Below are 19,585 nucleotides of genomic sequence, written 5' to 3'. Positions count from 1 at the left end.
GACTTACATTTTTTATGCAAATGAGGGATTCATTGCACCAAGGGGTGGGGCCTTGCACCTTGGTGTTCCTCAGCTTTCCAGTGCTGGCCATGCCCCCCAGTGCATGAAAGCCCTCCTGTGTCGTGTATCATTGGGGACACAGGAGCCAATGGGGTATAGCTGCTGCTGCCACTAGGAGGCGACCGCAGGCAAAAAAAGTGTTAGCTCCTCCTCTCGGCTATATCCCTCCAGCATACACTGAGCTAATCAGTTTTAGCTTTGTAAAAATATAAAGTAAATTAAGAGCTCACCCGAATAGAGCCCGACCCGCTACCATCCAATAGCTGTCAAAATGAGTACAATACGTGTTAATGGTCGGCTCACAAGTAATCAATTACATTTATTAATAACACTTATTTATATATATATATATATATATATATATACAGTACAGACCAAAAGTTTGGACACACCTTCTCATTCTAAGAGTTTTCTTGACTATGAAAATTGTAGATTCACACTGAAGGCATCAAAACTATGAATTAACACATGTGGAATTATATACATAACAAAAAAGTGTGAAACAACTGAAAATGTCATATTCTAGGTTCTTCAAAGTAGCCACCTTTTGCTTTGATTTCTGCTTTGCACACTTTTGGCATTCTCTTGATGAGCTTCAAGAGGTAGTCACCTGAAATGGTCTTCTAACAGTCTTGAAGGAGTTCCCAGAGATGCTTAGCACTTGTTGGTCCTTTTACCTTCACTCTGCGGTCCAGCTCACCCCAAACCATCTCGATTGGGTTCAGGTCCGGTGACTGTGGAGGCCAGGTCATCTGGCGCAGCACCCCATCACTCTCCTTCATGGTCAAATAGCCCTTACACAGCCTGGCGGTGTGTTTGGGGTCATTGTCCTGTTGAAAAATCAAATGATGGTCCAACTAAACGCAAACTGGATGGAATAGCATGCCGCTGCAAGATGCTGTGGTAGCCATGCTGGTTCAGTATGCCTTCAATTTTGAATAAATCCCCAACAGTGTCACCAGCAAAGCACCCCCACACCTCCTCCTCCATGGTTCACGGTGGGAACCAGGCATGTAGAGTCCATCCGTTCACCTTTTCTGCGTCGCACAAAGACGCGGTGGTTGGAACCAAAGATCTCAAATTTGGACTTATCAGACCAAAGCACAGATTTCCACTGGTCTAATGTCCATTCGTTGTGTTCTTTAGCCCAAACAAGTCTCTTCTGCTTGTTGCCTGTCCTTAGCAGTGGTTTCCTAGCAGATATTCTGCCATGAAGGCCTGATTCACACAGTCTCCTCTTAACAGTTAGAGATGTGTCTGCTGCTAGAACTCTGTGTGGCATTGACCTGGTCTCTAATCTGAGCTGCTGTTAACCTGCGATTTCTGAGGCTGGTGACTCGGATGAATTTATCCTCCGCAGCAGAGGTGACTCTTAGTCTTCCTTTCCTGGGGCGGTCCGCATGTGAGCCAGTTTCTTTGTAGCGCTTGATGGTTTTTGTGACTGCACTTGGGGACACTTTCAAAGTTTTCCCAATTTTTCGGACTGACTGACCTTCATTTCTTAAAGTAATGATGGCCACTCGTTTTTCTTTACTTAGCTGCTTTTTTCTTGTCAAAATGCAAATTCTAACAGTCTATTCAGTAGGACTATCAGCTGTGTATCCACCTGACTTCTCCACAACGCAACTGATGGTCCCAACCCCATTTATAAGGCAAGAAATCCCACTTATTAAACCTGACAGGGCACACCTGTGAAGTGACCATTTCAGGTGACTACCTCTTGAAGCTCATCAAGAGAATCCCAAGAGTATGCAAAGCAGTAATCAAAGCAAAAGGTGGCTACTTTGAAGAACCTAGAATATGACATATTTTCAGTTGTTTCACACTTTTTTGTTATGTATATAATTACACATGTGTTAATTCATAGTGTTGATGCCTTCAGTGTGTATATATAAAGATACTCATTAAAACATAGCCATAAAAATTTATTATTTTTATGGCTATGTTTTAATGAGTGTATTTTATATATATATATAATTAGTGTTATTAATAAATTTCATTGATTATATGTGAGCCGACCATTAACACGTATTGTACTAGTTTTAGCTTGGTGTCTGTAGGAGGCAGACCTTCTTTTGTTATTTTTCCTTTTTTACCCTTTAGGTACGGGAAACAGAGACGCCCGGCCTCTCTGTTTACCCGGGGAGGAAGGCCGGTGTTCGTTCACCTCACCGCCCAACCTCCCCCAAGAAGGCAAAAGTGGACAAAGGGCGGCTCAGCTTCCCTGCATCCTGCCAGCCATGGGGTCACCTGCACTTCTGCAGTCCTCTCCTCCACTCCAGCCTCGATACCACCTCGGTGCTAGTGGTTGAAGAGGTGACCCTGCTGGTACCCTGAGGGTGGGGGGGATGAACAGAAGAGGATGAAGATGGGGTGAGTATTGTGAACATAGGGTGAGTACAACCCCCTCCATCCACCTCCCCTCTCCACCCCTCCATTCCTCGGCCAAGTGCTGTTTTCCTACTGCTTTCCCTCCCGGCCCGGGTTCTCTCCTTGTGTCCCCCCCCCCCCCCCCTCTCTCCACCCCCTTCCTCTGGGGCCTACCGGTACCATTTCCCAGCGGTCCCATACCCTCCTGGGGTGACTGATGTATTCAGCTACCGGGTGTCAAGTACCCCCGTCCCAGGTCTCTTCAGTCTGGGGTTGGGAATCCCATGGCCATTCTTCCCAGCCTTCTGTTCTATCCGGAAGTCCTTCCGGTCGTCCAGCGGCTACCCAAATCCCCGGCTTCTATCCTGTAGTTTGGTGGACGGGGACTATCCCCCAATCACGAAATCTTTGTGCCAAGACATCCCCCTTCTCCAGGAGCCTGCTGAACTCCGACCCCAGCCTCTGTCCAAAGAAAAAAAAAACTTACTTGCCTGCCACCTTATTGAGGCTGGCTTCCCCATTACATGGCTGTGTAGTTTAAAATTAACCCCTTCTTGCCTTCAGTTGGGGCTAGGGGTGTCAGTTTTCGAATAAATAAATAAAAAGTACCCTGTCACTATCAGGTGTCTGTTGCAGAATTAAGCCCCTCTAAGGTGGTGCATGTGCATGCAGTTACTGCTGCACTTCCCTGCAACAAGTCCACTGGATGTTTTTCATGCAACCCCCCTTTTGATGGACACGCACTGGCGCTGTACATCCAGTCGCGTTCCCCCTTCCTTAAGTGTACATCCATATTTCCCTCCTCCCATAGATGGAGTAATGGCACAACCAATGTATACCGTGCGTCCCGTCATATGACCTTCTATCCATAGACGGACTAATTGCACTACCCACGTAGACCGTACAGCCTGTCGTGTTACTCACTCCTCGGGTGGAGTAATTACCAATGGATGCCTCACACTCTGTAGCATTGCCCCTCTCTCTTAGGTGGCGTAATTACACGACCACTGCATACTGTACAGCCTTTCGCATTACCCCCATCCATAGGTGGTGTAACTGCACAACTACTGGATACGGCACAGTCGGTCGCATTACCCCCCTTCCATAGGCGGAGAAATTGCTCTATCACTGGATAGTAGGTGGTGGGCTTCAGACGAAGCAAAACCATAGGCAGTATGATCACACACAGCCAGTTCAAATGTAATGTGAATAAAAACTGGCTTGAACGCTGCATTCCTGAGGGCAACTTCAGGTGTGGACACTGCTCTATGTGTGAACAGATGCGGAGAGGGGCACACCTGAAAATTGGAATGATAAAACAGAGTGAGAGACTTCATTAATTGTAGGTCCACCTTTTTAAATTGGCAAATCCTTTAGACCTCTCTTTCTTCGTTTCAGAGAGCACGAGTATAGCCTTAAAACAGAAATTGGAGCTACCAGATTAATTCAGCATATGAAAGAAACGCATCAAAACCGTGAGGATCTTTTACAGGTTGCAAAAATACCGCCTCGCGGCGGAGACAGAAAAAAGCTTCTCCTACAGAGAGAAGCATTATGGATTATTAAGACAGAAGCGATGGGACCATTAGGTTTTAATGATAGGAATGATTTATTTGTTTTTGTTTGATACACTGTGATTTTTGGTCCTATAGAGTATTGAATGAGTTAATACCTTGTTCCTCTATGTGATGTGGTAGGGGGAGTGGCTTGACCTGACCTTTATAGGTCAGTCACTCACCTCCACAGCATGAAAGGCAAGATGAAGCGCATTTAGCGTGAAACGGCTGTACCTACACTGATCTATGTGCACAGACCTGCTTGTACCCGATTTTAACAAGTTTAATAAACTGGACGTTTTACTTTGGAATTGGTGAGTGCCGCTGTTTCTTCTCATCTCTCCTTTAAATTTATCACTGGATAGTATATCCTGCGTTACCTACTCCCACAAGTTCAGTATCTACATGAAGGTAAGTAATTGCATTTCCTATCATATTCTTCCTCCTCCATGGGGATGTATGCCAAGAGACGGTACCTACTATTACCCGGTCCTCCCCCACAAGCGGAATACGGGCGCAACCACTGGATACGGCACCTACTTCCACATTATCCCCTTCGTTTTTGGTTGTTGGTTTTGAATGTCGACATGGCAGTCCCTGTCCTACCAGGGTGTATCCCCACAACACTGCTTTAAGTCTCGGTGGAACTCCACACTACATGGTTGGTCATGATACTCGACTCCTACTTAGGTGGTGTATCTTCCCTAGAAGGGAATTCTGTGGTTACTACCAAGCAAATTGAATATTACACTACCTCTGAATACTTAACTTCTAGCTCTGCTCCTTCAGGTGGCGTATTTAGGCTAGCACTCCATTCTACTACTGTATGTCCTCTTCCCAAGGTGGAGTATTTACGCTAGCACTAGAGATCGTAGCTACTACTGTAGGGCCTCCTTTCCAGGTGGTGTATCTACCCTGACTTTGGCTTTTGTAGCTACTATGGTATAGCCTCCTTCTCAGGGGGAGTATTTACTAGCTCTACGTATCATGGCTACTACTGCATGGCTTCTCGGGTATTGCGCTAGCCCTCGGTGGTTACTATCTGTATGGGCTTCTTCTTGGGGGAAGGATTTGTGTTAGCACTCCATGCCATGGCTCCTACTGAACAGTCTCCCCCTTGGGTGGAGTATTTGCGTTAGTACTACATACCATAGCACCTTCTGTATGGTCTCCTCATCAGGTGGAGTATGGTTCTATCACCGTATAATATGGCTTCTACGGTATGACCCCCTCCTCAGGTGGAGTATTGCGCCAGCACTAGTTCCTGTGGCTACTCCTGGCTGGCCCCATTCTCAGGTGGAGAATTTGCCTTAGCCCTAAGTGCCTTGTCTACTACTGTGTGGTTCCCTTCTCAGGCTCGGGGCTTACGTTCCCCCTGCAAGCACCCGCGTTGCTTTCTTCCTATCTCATTGAATTTGCACTGGATATGGTTCTGTGGTTTCTACCACATTAGTTACATAGTAACAGTATATAAGGCCGAAAAAAGACATTTGTCCATCCAGTTCGGCCAGTTATCCTGCATTGCCTTCTGTTCCGTTCCATGTTCCGGCACTGGCTCTGTATGCTGTAGCTTCTACCGCTTCTCTCCTTCTATAGGTGGAACCCTCACACTGGTCTTAGATGTGGTGGTTGTGGCTACATCCCTTCTCAGGTGGATCTCCGGCTCATTGTACGCTACCAATGGATGCCGTTGCACCAATAGGTGGGGTCTATATGCTGGCGCTTGCAGTTTTAGCTGATTCGTCCACTCATTCCTGATGACATGGTCATCTGCAGTACTTCTATTCTCTGACCAGGTATTTGCATTGGAATGCATGCTATAGCAGCTATAGCAGCTACTGTAGCTGATGAGCTTCTGTTCACACTTTTGCCTGGTTCTCCCTGGTTTGCATAACCCCCTTGTTTCTATGACATTGGTCTACCACAAGGTTCTAATTTCAAATGGGACATTGGCGCTAACTGTTGATGCTGTGACACCATTACATTGCTTCTTTTAAGAGATGAGTAATAGATTTGAGATGTCCTTATTTAGGGGACACACCTATTCAGGGCACATACTGTGCATTAACTGCTTTTCCCCTCACCGGATGGGACTGTTGCATGTTGTCAATGCTAATAGATGTTTAGTTGCTGGAACGCAACACCCTTTCTATGTTATGCCCCTCCGCAAGACGACTGATTGTGTTCCCTCCAGATGATGTTTCTGTCTACCTGGCCTGTATCCATACTCCTGAGGTTGGATTCTTACTGTTCTGGAAGCTGACAATCTATGTGGTGCTAGCTGCAGTACTTTCTGAGATACATCTGTTAGAAACAGGTTCCAGGGAGAGCTGCATATACATGCAAGCTCTCGCCCGATTTCTAAAGGCTGTATCTCTGGTTGCATGGCAGCTAACACAGTGATCCTGGTTTTGCTTTTAGATTGTCCGCACATTTTTAGATTGACCACACATTTCAAGCTGCTACACAGCCTAAGATATTCCAGGTTAAGGAGGTTTTCATGAAAATCCTTTAAAATAATCATTTATGAAAGTAGCTGTAATTTTGTAGTGTATTTCTTTTACCTTTATTGCTCCTATCTTCTGTCCTGGGCTGTGGTTGCATGACCACGTCCATGCAGCTCTTTCTTATTTCCATGGGCGTGTCAAAGCATCAACATGGTCAGTGATAGGGGAGTGTCTATGTAACTAGCTGGGCGTTGTTAGCAGGGGTGCGACAGACAAAGAAGTGCATCATGGGTTTGGTTGGATACAGAAACAGAAAGTGCTACATACTGGATGTATACAAACTTGAGTGATTGGTTGGCATGGTGAAAATGAGTCAAGAAAGTCCAAATTTGAAAACAAACATGAAGATGTACATGAGGGAAGCAACTACATGAGCTTATCTGCTGAAAATAGTAAAGCAGCCCCCGACCCTTTCATCAGCCAGCTGTGATTTCAGGCCCGAGTGGAGGAGAGTGGGGGATGGGCTGATAGGGTGCAGGGGGAGACGAAGAAAGAATTATATCTTTGCCTTTCCCTTTGTCTAACTGTGCATGATCCCAGGGGGAGGCTAACGTGCATTTGTGCATCTTATCAATTCCCCCCGCCTCCATCAAGGAACATACATGCTGACTGTCACATATAGGGGGTCTATTTTTCCCAAATGAGAAGATGGGGACTTGCTCAACTAATCACCCCTCTACGTCTAATAAGGCTGTTTATGGACACCATGACCTAGACATTTACCAGCGTCCAGATCACAGCGCCAAATAAGTTGCACCAAACACAGCACAAACATCAATAAAGTTTACACTGTCTCTATCCTATCTATACCCGATCTATAGAGTAATGTATGCAGACCGCTTCTCTAGTGATACACTAATAGCAATAACAATTATCACAAAAGAGACAAATCTAGTATATTTCTGGCAGATGGAACAGATTTGCATCAGTCATAAGACATTTTCTTTCACAGACAGATGTAGTACGTGGGAGTTTTGGGCCCATATTATGGAGGCAACACCCGGACCTCCAGCAGTTCATCAGAGCCAGAGGTATTGTGCTCAAATTTTTTTAATGTACTACAGGAGGTTCAGGTATTGTGTCCATAATACAGCACCGTATAATAACTGTCTGGAAGAGGCTGTAGTACATTATATTAGGTTTAGGAATATAGTATTTTTAATTGGGATTACAGTTTGTATAGAGTAGGGGTGCACAACCTTTTCTGGTTGGGGGCCACGTTGTGAGCCTGAACCAATTCCAAGGGCCGAAAATAAAACTTAAAGGGGTATTACCAACTGAAATACTATTTTTATGTCCTATTGAACATACAGTATGTATCATAAATGTCTAGTTACACTTTCAGGACTCCCATCTAATGGGAAAATACATGAAAGATACATGTGAGCAGCCACAAGACATAGATGTCTGTTACCAGATGATTGGGGGCCGCACAGAATGGTATCGAGGACCGCATGTGGCCCCGGGGCCGCAGGTTGTGCAACCCTGGTATAGAGGGATGCAAAATTATATACAACATTACTAGAAAATATAAAAAAAAAGAACATCTTTAAAATGTAATGTGATTGAGCTGAGACTGACAAAGTATACATTTCTAGCGGTGCTTAGTCAATGATCCCACAACCAAGGTGGTGCCCCCTTTATATTGATTCTGCAGTGGGTATATGTTGAGGCAGGGTCACATTAATACTGGGCAGCATCTTCACTTGTTCCAACACAGGCATGTCATATAAATGCTGGATGTCCCCCTGTGTATATAATTTCAAGCTCTTTCAACTTGGACACGTCATTCAGCCAAGGCAGTTGTTGGCTGCACTAGGCTTGATGGTCGTCAGTGGCAATATGTGGTATATATGAGCTTTACACGCCTCAATACATATATCGGTTTTGGGGGTGCACATTATCTGGCCCAGCCGTTCATCGCCAGACCCCATTGACTATAATGGGATCTGGTGAGGATCCGGGCGTTTTGCGATATAAATGCCGGTTTTCAGCCAACGTTTTTTGTCCGGCTAAAAATCGGCCGGATCCCCACCAAATCCCATTATAGTCAATGGGGTCTTCCAGTGATCGGCAGTATCTGGCTGGATCCGGTGAACGCAAATGTCAACCTACCCTTACACAGTTGATGACTTTCTAAGGTTTAACTTTACTTAGTGTGTTTCGGTGGTCTTTACTCTTGATAGGTTGTGGATGTGACTTGGCGGTATTCTTGTAAACATGAAGAAGTCATCTCAAGGAGAAAAGATGTGCGAGAAAATTGGTTAAGAGAAACTATTGCCGGTCTGAACAAGACGGTAAGGAAATATATACCTGTGCGTGTCAGCATGTTTTGTGTCGGTTTAAAGTGTACCCGTCATTTCATGATGAGTACCCGTGATTTTGATGAGTCCATCAAGCTGCTGTGTTCATTCAGATGAAGACGGCCACTTTATCCCAGTGGAAGAAAAATCCCCAATCTGTCAGTCTGAATACATTTTTGGATCAAGTATCCAAATTATTTTGATGGCTCCATGATTTTTCCCTTTGGCTACACTACGACACTCAACATTGTGGCCCTTTTACTTGACTGCAAACAGCTGGAATTACTGAGATCACGTAGCGTCAGTTTAGCTATGTCACCTCTTCGTACATGTCTTAGGAACTACTTGCATCCTTCCTTGTAAATCAGCTATTCTTCTGACTCTATGTGCCTTTATTATTCCTGCTAGAAGTTCTGAATGCATTACTAGCAGTTTGCAATGAAGGCCCAGATGGGTGTTACCAGTTGGGGATGTGTCCCTGCTACCAGTCTGACACTATCCAATCAGGGCTATGCCAGGACATGCCTCCGTTGACAACACCCATCTGAAGATTAACTGCGGACTGCTAGCAAATCATTCATTCCTTCCAGCAGGAATAATAAAGGAATGGCTTCTACATTCTAATGACCGTGATTATTTCTATTTATTAATCTCAGCGGCAACAGGCTTTGCCAGAACAAAGAAAGAAGGAGCTGCTTGGGCGGCTGATAGTCGAGATAGTGGAGTTTATGTCTCCAAAGACACCTAATGCTGGTGAGCTTGGTGGGCGAGTATCAGGATCTCTAGCTTGGCGGGTGGCACGAGCAGAAGCTGGTTTGCAGGTAATTACCATTAAGCTTTCCTGTAGCTGTAGTGCCATGAATTTGGGGCAAATATATGAAAATGGTCTAAAGGAAAAACAGTCCTAGTAGTCCACAGCAACAACAGCACTATAAGAAATGAAAGCTGCCCTGTGATTGGCTGTGGGGGGATTTTAAATCTGCTGCTTGTGAATTTCTGCTGTGGACTTCCACCACAGAGTTCATCCTTTTGAAATGCATCGGGTGAAATCCAGAGCAAATTTCCAGCAAAATCTAAGATAAACCCACAGCGGAGATTCCATTTGATCCCAACATACCTTACTTCTTGATGATACAGGTGCAGGGGAGCAATATTTTGTTAACTGGTAGGAGTCCCAGCAATCAGACTGTGACCGATCAGATACTTATCCCCTTTATTTATAGCAGTTCATGTTGGTATTGACTTCAGTTTAAAGAGGACCTTTCATGGGTCCAGACATTATGAAATAAGTAGCACGTTATGTAGGGCGCCGCTCCATTCGCCCGCTGTGCCCCTTATGAATTCTCCCGCCTGGTATGCTAATGAATGGCATCGGAACAGGGAGGAGGAGACGCCAGGGTTTCTCAGTGGGTGTCTCCTTCGCCCCTGGCTGTAGAGCGGCCCAATCACAGCGGAGAGGGTTACAGCCTGGGAGAAGGTGAGCTGTTTTTTCTCCCTGGCTGTGACGCTCTCCTTTGTGATTGGACCGCGCTACAGCCAGGGCGAAGGAGACGCCCACTGAGAAATCCTGGCATCTCCTCCTCCCTGTTCCGATGCTATTCATTAGCATACCAGGCAGGAGAATTCAACAGGGGCACAGCGGGCGAACGGAGCAGCGCCTAGGAAAAATAGTAAGCACTGTTAGATACATGCTCTATGCCCTACATAACGTGCTACTTATTTCATAATATCTGGACCAATGAAAGATCCTCTTTAACATTTGAGAGTTGCAACTGTAACCACACCTTCAGCAGGCACAAAGCAAGTCTACTTCAGATCTACCAGTCTGGTTGCTAGGGACACCAAATATTTTCAACTAGGTTGTGAAGTATCACATTCCTAGGAACCATACTTGAGTCTCCAGCATTGCCCCTAGATTGAAGACAGAGGAGCGTGGAGTTTTGACAGTTCTTCTCAATGGCTGTCGACCAAATGACCATCTGGCTGACGGCCATCTCCCCTGACTCCCCCATACACATGCATGTTCAGGGAGAAAGCTGCCATCAGACACTTCTTGCGACTGCTTATCTCCTGGGAGAACAAAAGGATCGGGTGAAATTATGTTGAGGGAATCAGAAGCTCACCATACACATTAGACAGTAGGCCAAACATGGCATTCTCTGCTGTCCATACATTAATGTGTATAGGAGCCTTTACTGCTGCACATTGAACAGGACACATAGATGACACAACTAATGTACAGGTTGTAATTTTTGTAATTCTGTTTTACTTCAGACCAACACTAAGAGTTTCGTCTTCGTACCCACTGAAAAAGAGAAAGCGGACAAGCGTTTCCATCTTCAGTACAATGTGGTTGATGATTGCTACACAAGGGTCTCAAATAACAATGAGGTGATCAGTGGCTGGGAAAATGGAGTCTGGAGGACAGAGTCTATATGTAGGAAAGTGGAGAACGACTGGAAAATGGTAAATCAAGAATGTGAACATGTGATTTAGCTTAACCCTTAGGATACCTGAGGTTTTTTATTTTTTGCGTTTTCATTTTTCTTCCCCATCATCCTTGAGCCATAACTTTTTATATTTCCGTTCACATAGCTGTATGAGGGCTTATTTTTTGCAGGACAAGTTGTACTTTCTAATGCCATCATTAATTATGGCATACATTTTAGTGGGAAGCGGTAAAGAAATTCCAAATAGGGTGGAATTGGAAAAAAAACGCAATTCCTCCACAGTTTTATGAGTTTTGTTCGCACGGCGTTCCATTTGTGGCAAAACTGACCCATGCCCTTCATTCTCTGGGTCAGTTCAATTACAACGATACCCAATATGTATAGTTTTTTTTATGTCTAAATAGTATAAAAATACATTTAAACTTGTAAAAAATAAAATCACCATATTCTGACCCTCATAACTTTTTTTTATACTTATGTCTACTGAGCTAGGTGGGGACTCATTTTTTGCAGGACGATCTGTAATTTTTATTGATAGCATTTTGGAGTGTGTATGACTTTTTGATCACATTTTATTACTTTTTTGGGGTAAGAGAAGCAATGAAAAAAATTGCAATTTTTACCCCTTTTTTCTGTTATGCCATATTGGAAAAATATTTTTATATTTTAATAGTACGCCTGTTTTCGGTCACGGTGATACCCACAATGTTTATACTTTTTGTTATTTAAGTATTTTTTTATTATATGGAAAGGGGGTTAAACTTTTATGTGTATATATATTTTTTTGTAATGATTTTGAAGCTCATATATGAGCCTATAAAATGTTTTTAAATTTTTCATTTTGAACAATCATGTATTTTTTTAATGAGTTTATTACTGTCTATTGCTCATTTCTTATGTTGGCCTACCATCTGGTGGCCAATATAGGAATTGCAGCATGAATGCTCTGGGTCTCATCAGTGAGTATTCAAAGCAATTACCGACATCCACATTGGTCACAGGGGTTGTCGGTAGGAGGCCCGGAAGCGCAAACTTCTGGGTTTTTGATACTTTAGAGCAGTGTTTCCCAACCAGTGTGCCTCCAGCTGTTGCAAAACTACAACTCCCAGCATGCCCGCACAGCCAAAGGATGTCCAGGCATGCTGGGAGTTGTAGTTTTGCAACAGCTGGAGGCACACTGGTTGGGAAACACTGCTTTAGAGGATCTCACTTGATCACAGCATCTAAAGCCTTTAGAAAAAGCAGAGACCTGACGGCCGCGATGCCCGCCGCATCTGCGAGCGGGCACCGTGTTTGCTTATCGCTCCAGCGTCGTACATGTACGGCGCTGGTAGCGAAAGGGTTATTAAAGTGTAACTGTCATGTTGCGCTTTTTTTGGGCTAATGTTTAGGGACAGAAATAGGGAACATTTTTTCTAATATAGTTTATTTTATAAAAATGTACATATATAGTAAAAACGTTGTACTTACCGTAAAATATGATTCTCTTCCGTTCATTGGGGGACACAGGCTTGACCATGGGACACAGGTCAAGATGGCGGTTCTCTGATTGGCCGGGTATAGCTGAATGGAGGAGCTCACAGCTTTGTGCTAAGTGTCCGCCTCCTAGTGGCAATGGCTATACCCATGGTCAAGCCTGTGTCCCCCAATGATACGGATGAGAAAAACTCTAAATGAGTGTTACTAAGGCACATCCGTCTTCCTAATACAGTACAGTGCAGTACTGACTGGGAAGAAGGGCTGGGAGCTGCTGGGATATACATGACAGCGAGCAGTAAGCGCTCGCTATTGTCAATGCAGGGAGAAGCTGTCGTACAGTATATAGGGACCGAGCAGATATTGATGATTTATCCTCAGGATAGGTCATCAATATCCTGAGCCCAGAATACCCCTTTAAAGGGGTTGTCCAGGATTTTTTAAATGATGCCCTGTCCTCAGGATAGGCCATCTGACTCACCGCACCACCGCTTATCAGCTGGTATGTGTAGCTCCATTGATGGACATCAACGCCAAAGTTACACGGCATCGGCAACATTGTAGCGGGAGGAGCTCACTGCTATAGGTTTACTGCCATTTAATTCAATGGGAGAAGTGGTGTAGTAGGGAGCTCCCGCCACTACATTATCGACGGAGCTGTGTAGCTGTAGCGCTGACTTCCGTCAGAGCTACACTGAGACAGCTAATCGGCATGGGTCTCGCAATGTCGGACCCCTGATGATCAACAAATGATGGCCCGCTGAGGATAGGACATCATTTAAAAAACCCTGGACAACCTCTTTAAAGGTTATGTTAGTTCCCTTTCCATTGTACTTGTAACGCAATATGTATGTCTTCCAGGTATATTTGGCACGCACAGAAGGTACCTCCTCAGCTAATATTGGCTGGAAGTTTGAATGTGCATCAGTGGGATTGAGCATTGAAAGTATAAGTGTCCGGACAGGTAGCCAGACTTTCAACAATGGCGAAATAAACTGGAAGCTGCGTTCTCTAGAAACACAAGTAGACGTTAATTCTGGTAAGACTGACTTGATTCAGATTCATATTAAAAATGATAGCTTTTGAAGACAACTGGAATAAATTAAAGAAATCCTGTCCGAGTATCAGTGGGCTCAATGCTATGTGACGAGAACATCACCACTTATTTTGCATGAATTAGCATCTAATTAAATCCAAACCAACTGTATAGACGTTGGCCATATGACTACTGTACAGCTCCAAACCCACATTCCCATTTTTAGACGTTCTGCATGGCATGAACTGGTTTTACATGGGCGTCAGGTGCTCGGAATGAATACGTTCCAGTCAAGCGGAATAGACGTTATGCCGAACTAATAAAACTCACCCCTGGCCACCAATTTTTGCCTGCCTTTTTGTACCCTGGCCCCATCTACTTTTGCACCTTTACTAAAAAAAATTCTGTTCTTAAATGACTTTAATCCAATTACCGGGGCTACTCCTAAGGCCTCATTCACACATATGCGGATTTTCACGGACCGTGGTCCGTGAAAACCTGTCCTGCTGAGCGCACGAGCGCACAGCGTCATTGGCTGCTGTGACGCCGTGCACTTCGTGCCACCACCGCTGTACAGTAATACACTCATATAGATCATACGAGTGTATTACTGTACAGCGGCGGCAGCACAAAGCGCACGGCGTCACAGCAGCCAATGACGCCGTGTGCTCTGCAGGACGGGTTTTCACAGACCGTGGTCTGTGAAAATCCATGTATGTGTGAATGAGGCCTAAAGCTAAGGCAATACATGTAAAGCTAAAGTAGGGTTTTTCTTTTTGTTGCTATAACAATATCATACGTTACACAGTATACACATATTTTACATTACTTTACAACAAGGTCTGCAGCTTATGTGGTCCTGCGTGACCGGAATACTCCAAGATTTAATGCTGGTAGGTAAGATCAATGCTCTGTCTGTACCTGTAAAGTGACTATATGGACGAAGGTGCCGCTCCTCGACGCGCGTTTCGTCGTCAGTGACTTCCTCAGGAGGAGTGGACTTTTAATGGGGAAAGTGGTGGTGTATTTAAATTACATGTTGCCCTATCACGGGCTTGAACCTGGGTCATGTGTGTGGTCATGTGTTGGATATAATTACCTTATGCTATTCAGGTAATAAATGCGGCGCATGACCCGCCTCTTCCTCCTACGTATAGCGTCTTCCGCGTCGGAGAGGGCAATCAGTGACGTGGATTGAACTATCCGACACCCGATCTCTATGGATGACGGCGCAAGCGCACGCATAGTGAGACTTGTCATGCGCACCAACAGCATACTGGAAAACATATAAATATGTACTGAGATTATCCATTATTGGGAAATAAGGGAAGTATGAATTTGTTATATATCCATCTACGTGTTCATATTTATTGTGCATATTGAAACTGTTCATATTGCGGACCTTATGTGATCAGTGATTTAATTATAGTATATATGTGATTGATAAACTGTGCCAATGAACAATTAATACATGTGAATATTGAACAATTAATACAATACTAATAATGCAGCCCAATCAATAAATATAATGACTCATTATATTAAAAAAATCACTGACGACGAAACGCGCGTCCATATGGTCACTTTACAGGTACAGACAGAGCATTGATCTTACCTATGCACTAGGCACTTTACATTGCATGGGATAGATGTTGGGACACACTTGCCCTTTAGTTCAGCAGAGATTACCATACCCTGCAGTTCATAAAGCCATGCATATAGTGTTTTCCTTGCACAAATGAATTGCAACTCATGTATATGTATTAAATCTATCATTAGACGCTATAGACGTTGTATTAACAACTTTGGAAACTCATACTATATGTTATTCATGACAGTGTTTTGTACACTTTTTTTAATCATTTATAAAAATATATATTTCATATGTAAGGTATTATATATACTCTTCTTTTTGTTGTTACATATTTTACATTGTAGGATTTTTTCAATTCTCAGGACACCCCTTTATCCCTTTAAAGGGGTTCTCTAATACCGTGACCCCTTTCCCATATGGACAGGCATGGGTTAAAAAAAACACACCTGTAACCAGCGCTCGGGTTCCAGCACCGAACTCCCTTCTACTCCGCTTCTGGTCCCCATCTGCTGTCTACCAACACGTCACTGCTGCTGGCCAGTCAGCGGCCTCACCTGTGATGTGTGTAGGCATGGGATGGGACCACTGCTCGGAGCTAGAAGCAGGTCATCAATATGATGGCCTAAAAAAAACTTTTTAAGGTCTAGTTTTGTACTTAAAGGGGTTATCCAACACTAAAAAACGCTCCCCCATATGCGGGGCCCCTCACACTGAATCTATTTACCTGCCTCGCCGGTCCCTGTGCCGCTCCTGATCCCCACAGCTGCTTGCCATTGGCTGCTCCCCCAGACACCGGATGTTTTCAACCGCGCACGGGAAGAAGCAGCAGCAGTGCGGGGATCGGCACAGGGATCGGCGAGGCAGGTAAGTAGATTCCAGGTATTATTTACTTTTTCTGTAAGGGTATTCCAGAAAGTTCAAGTTCTCCCCTTTTCACAGATAGGGCATATCTATTAGATCACTGAGCGCCCTACCATTGGGGGCACCATGTCCCAAACAGAGCAGCAGGTCAAGCGTACATACCGCATTCATTTGTATGGGACATGCCGAAAATACCAGAGTGCAGAAATTAGTAGAACACCCATTTAATGACGCAGATATCTCCAAATTTCAAAAACCATATATTTTTTAGTCGACATAGCAATAGCTTGTTTTTTTGTGGCACCATTGTATACATTTTTTCTGGGTTTTATTATAGATTTTAAGTTGTTACAATTACAACAATATAAAATTAGCTTTTTCATGAAGTAGGTGAGTTTTCAAACTTAGGCTCCTTTCACACTAGCGTTCGCTGGTCCGCTCGTGAGCTCCGTTTGAAGGAGCTCACGAGCGGACCCGAACGCAGCCGTCCAGCCCTGATGCAGTCTGAATGGAGCGGATCCGCTCAGACTGCATCAGTCTGGCGGCGTTCAGCCTCCGCTCCGCTCGCCTCCGCACGGACAGGCGGACAGCTGAACGCTGCTTGCAGCGTTCGGGTGTCCGCCTGGCCGTGCGGAGGCGTGCGGATCCGTCCAGACTTACAATGTAAGTCAATGGGGACGGATCCGTTTGAAGATGCCACAATATGGCTCAATCTTCAGGCGGATCCGTCCCCCATTGACTTTACATTGAAAGTCTGGACGGATCCATCCGAGGCTATTTTCACACTTAGCTTTTTTTTTTGCCATTTTAATGCAGACGGATCCGTTCTGAACGGAGCCTCCGTCTGCATTATTATGAGCGGATCCGTTCAGAACGGATCCGCCCGAACGCTAGTGTGAAAGTAGCCTTAGAATGTTTGTTACTTTTTTAAACATTTTTACAGAAGCTTTGCAGTCATTAAAAATGTGTGACAGTTCCACTCAAGCAAGTGTCACGCTCTGGACTCGCATCGCAACTCCGGTCCTGAACGTCCAGCATTGCCAGGGTCGCATAACATTATATTGATTTATGATGCTATGTAACCCTTACAGTACTGGAATGTATTGCATAACACTGACAGCATTATGTCAATGTTATCCAGTACATTCTGGGACTCTAAGGGTTACCTAGCATCATAAATCAATATAATGCTATGTGACCCCGGCAGTGCTGGAAGTTCAGAACGGGAGTTGCGATGCGTGTCTGCAGCGTGACACTCGCTCGCCTGAAAGCGGCCTAAATGATTGCTCCTCAGCAGGTGAAGGAGCCCTCAGGTATGTCAGGTTCCTATTACATCACTTTTGGGAGATGTGTTAACCGAGGCTTTTTAAGCCTCATTCACACGTTAGTGTTCTCCACGGACAGCACACATCCCAATTCATTTTAATGTGTGTGTTCACACATCAGTGTTTTAGCACGGTCCGTTCATGCTCTATTTTGTCAGTGTTCACGGATCCATCACGCCCATTATAGTCTATTGGTCCGTAAAGCCACGGATGCCATCTGTGTTGCATCCCCGTTTCACGGATCATTAGGAAGAGTTGCTTTGAAAATAATTTTTCAGCTGTTCAGTGTCAGTGAAACATGGATGGCACACAGGCAGCAAAAAATGGACACACGGATCCTTCACTGACCACCTTTGAGCGTGTGAATGAAGCTTTACTGGGCAAACATCTGTCTGCCTATAACTGCCACTAGGGGGAGCTTACAACTCTCCTGCATACGGATTTATTATTGCGTATGCCCTACGCTACCCCACCCTTTCTATACTTCTCAGATCCAAGATCCTATTCAGAGATTCTCTTTCTGGGAGAGCTCAGAGAATACCGTAGACGTGAGGCATGCTCCCTGCTCACTTACCTCTAAATTGTTTGTTTTGCAGTTTTGCCAGGAAGTTGATTTTCTGTATTGTTCCTTGCTTCGTATCCTCCAGTAATCAATACAAACATGTTTTATTCTTGCAGATAAGAACCTCTGTTCGTATCCAGAGTTTGGAAATGCATCAGAAGTCCTATTGGAAGCTCATCTATGTGGCGGGGAAGGAAATACCGCCTGGCAGCATACACAGTTGTTTCGAGAGAGCCTTGGCGCCACTGAACACTCTTTGGAAATGATTATAACTCTTAAAGAACTTTAGGAATCCTCTTTTATCTTTTTTTTTACATTTCAAGTATGATTTGTTTCATAAGAAAAGATCTTTCTTTCGGGATCCTGACGTGATTGACATCTTTTACATCTTCCCTGGCTCTTGGTGGCGCTGGGCTACTTCTGGATCTGGGTTTCCTGTATATGAAAATGTCAAGGTTTTAAAGGGGTGTTCTGGTGATGTGAAGTTATTTCCTATGCACAGGCTAAGGGATATCTATTAGATTGGAGGAAGTCCTACCACTAGGACCCCCACTGATCACTGTACCCTGTGGAGCCCCTCACAATGAACAGACGGCCAGTTGGACATGCATGTGACTGCTCCATTTATTTCTATGGCAGTTCCGCTGTCTCTGAAACTCGGGGCATGGGGGTCCCTTTTAATGTGTTTTTAAAGTCCTATTAAACAGCATGATGTTTTTTTTTTTATCATTTTGAAACCTGTATCTTTAACTTTTTACCTGCATTTTTTTTTTTTTACTAGAGATTTTTTTTCCTCTTTTTTTTTTTGCAGTTCTGCTGCTGCACTTGTTGGGACATGCAGAATTTTTTTTATGGGGGGAGGGGGGGGGGCTGTCGAGGATTTGTCAGCTCTCTTGACAGTGGAATATTTTATTCCCCGTGAAATAACAACGCGTGAGCACCTTTTCATGTGACTCCACTTTGTTATTTCTACTGGAAACAGGAATAAATTGACAACTGATTGTTACCCTTTGTCAGTCCATTGTGACCTACACAGCCTGTCAGAGTATTTTATTCTATATTACCAGGAGGAATAACCGAGGGACAACATTATGTAAACTGGTAAGATACTTCAGAATTGTTATCGCAAACTCATCAGGAGAGGTCCTCTTTAAAGGGAACCTGTCACCATGAGAATGCAAAGTAATCATTCTGTTATAGAGCAGGAGGAGCTGAGCAGATTGATTATATAGTTTTATGGGAAAAGATTCAGAACAACTTGTAATTTATATATTTATATTCCTGTTATTCTGGGCTGTGAAGTCCAGGAGGCGGTCCTATCAGTGATTGACAGCTCTCTCTGTGTACACAGTCATAGAGGGAAGGTTGTCAATCACTGATAGGGCCGCCTCCTCGACGGCAAAGCCTAGAATGAGCAGGAATTTAAATGTATAAATTACAAGATTTACTGAATATTTTCCCATAAGACTATATATCAATCTGGGA

At 44.3% G+C, this 19,585-nt stretch overlaps 1 protein-coding gene across 1 annotated transcript in view; it reads left to right on the top strand.

The window, feature by feature from the left end:
• The window catches only part of NGLY1 (N-glycanase 1), a 34,907-nt gene extending 15,573 nt beyond the window's left edge, over window positions 1–19,334 (top strand). Inside the window, exons 8-12 of the mRNA XM_044294492.1 lie at window positions 8,680–8,790; window positions 9,453–9,617; window positions 11,071–11,262; window positions 13,584–13,761; window positions 18,217–19,334. Coding sequence (XP_044150427.1) covers window positions 8,680–8,790; window positions 9,453–9,617; window positions 11,071–11,262; window positions 13,584–13,761; window positions 18,217–18,389 — 819 coding nt within the window. The 3' untranslated portion in view covers window positions 18,390–19,334. The remainder of the gene's footprint in view (window positions 1–8,679; window positions 8,791–9,452; window positions 9,618–11,070; window positions 11,263–13,583; window positions 13,762–18,216) is intronic.
• The last annotated feature ends 251 nt before the right edge of the window (window positions 19,335–19,585 follow it).

Source organism: Bufo gargarizans, chromosome 5 (genome assembly GCF_014858855.1).
Source record: "Bufo gargarizans isolate SCDJY-AF-19 chromosome 5, ASM1485885v1, whole genome shotgun sequence".
Classification (NCBI taxonomy): Eukaryota; Metazoa; Chordata; class Amphibia; order Anura; family Bufonidae; genus Bufo; species Bufo gargarizans.
Note: the sequence above shows the minus strand (reverse complement) of the source record. Positions and strands in the feature narration are given on the sequence as shown.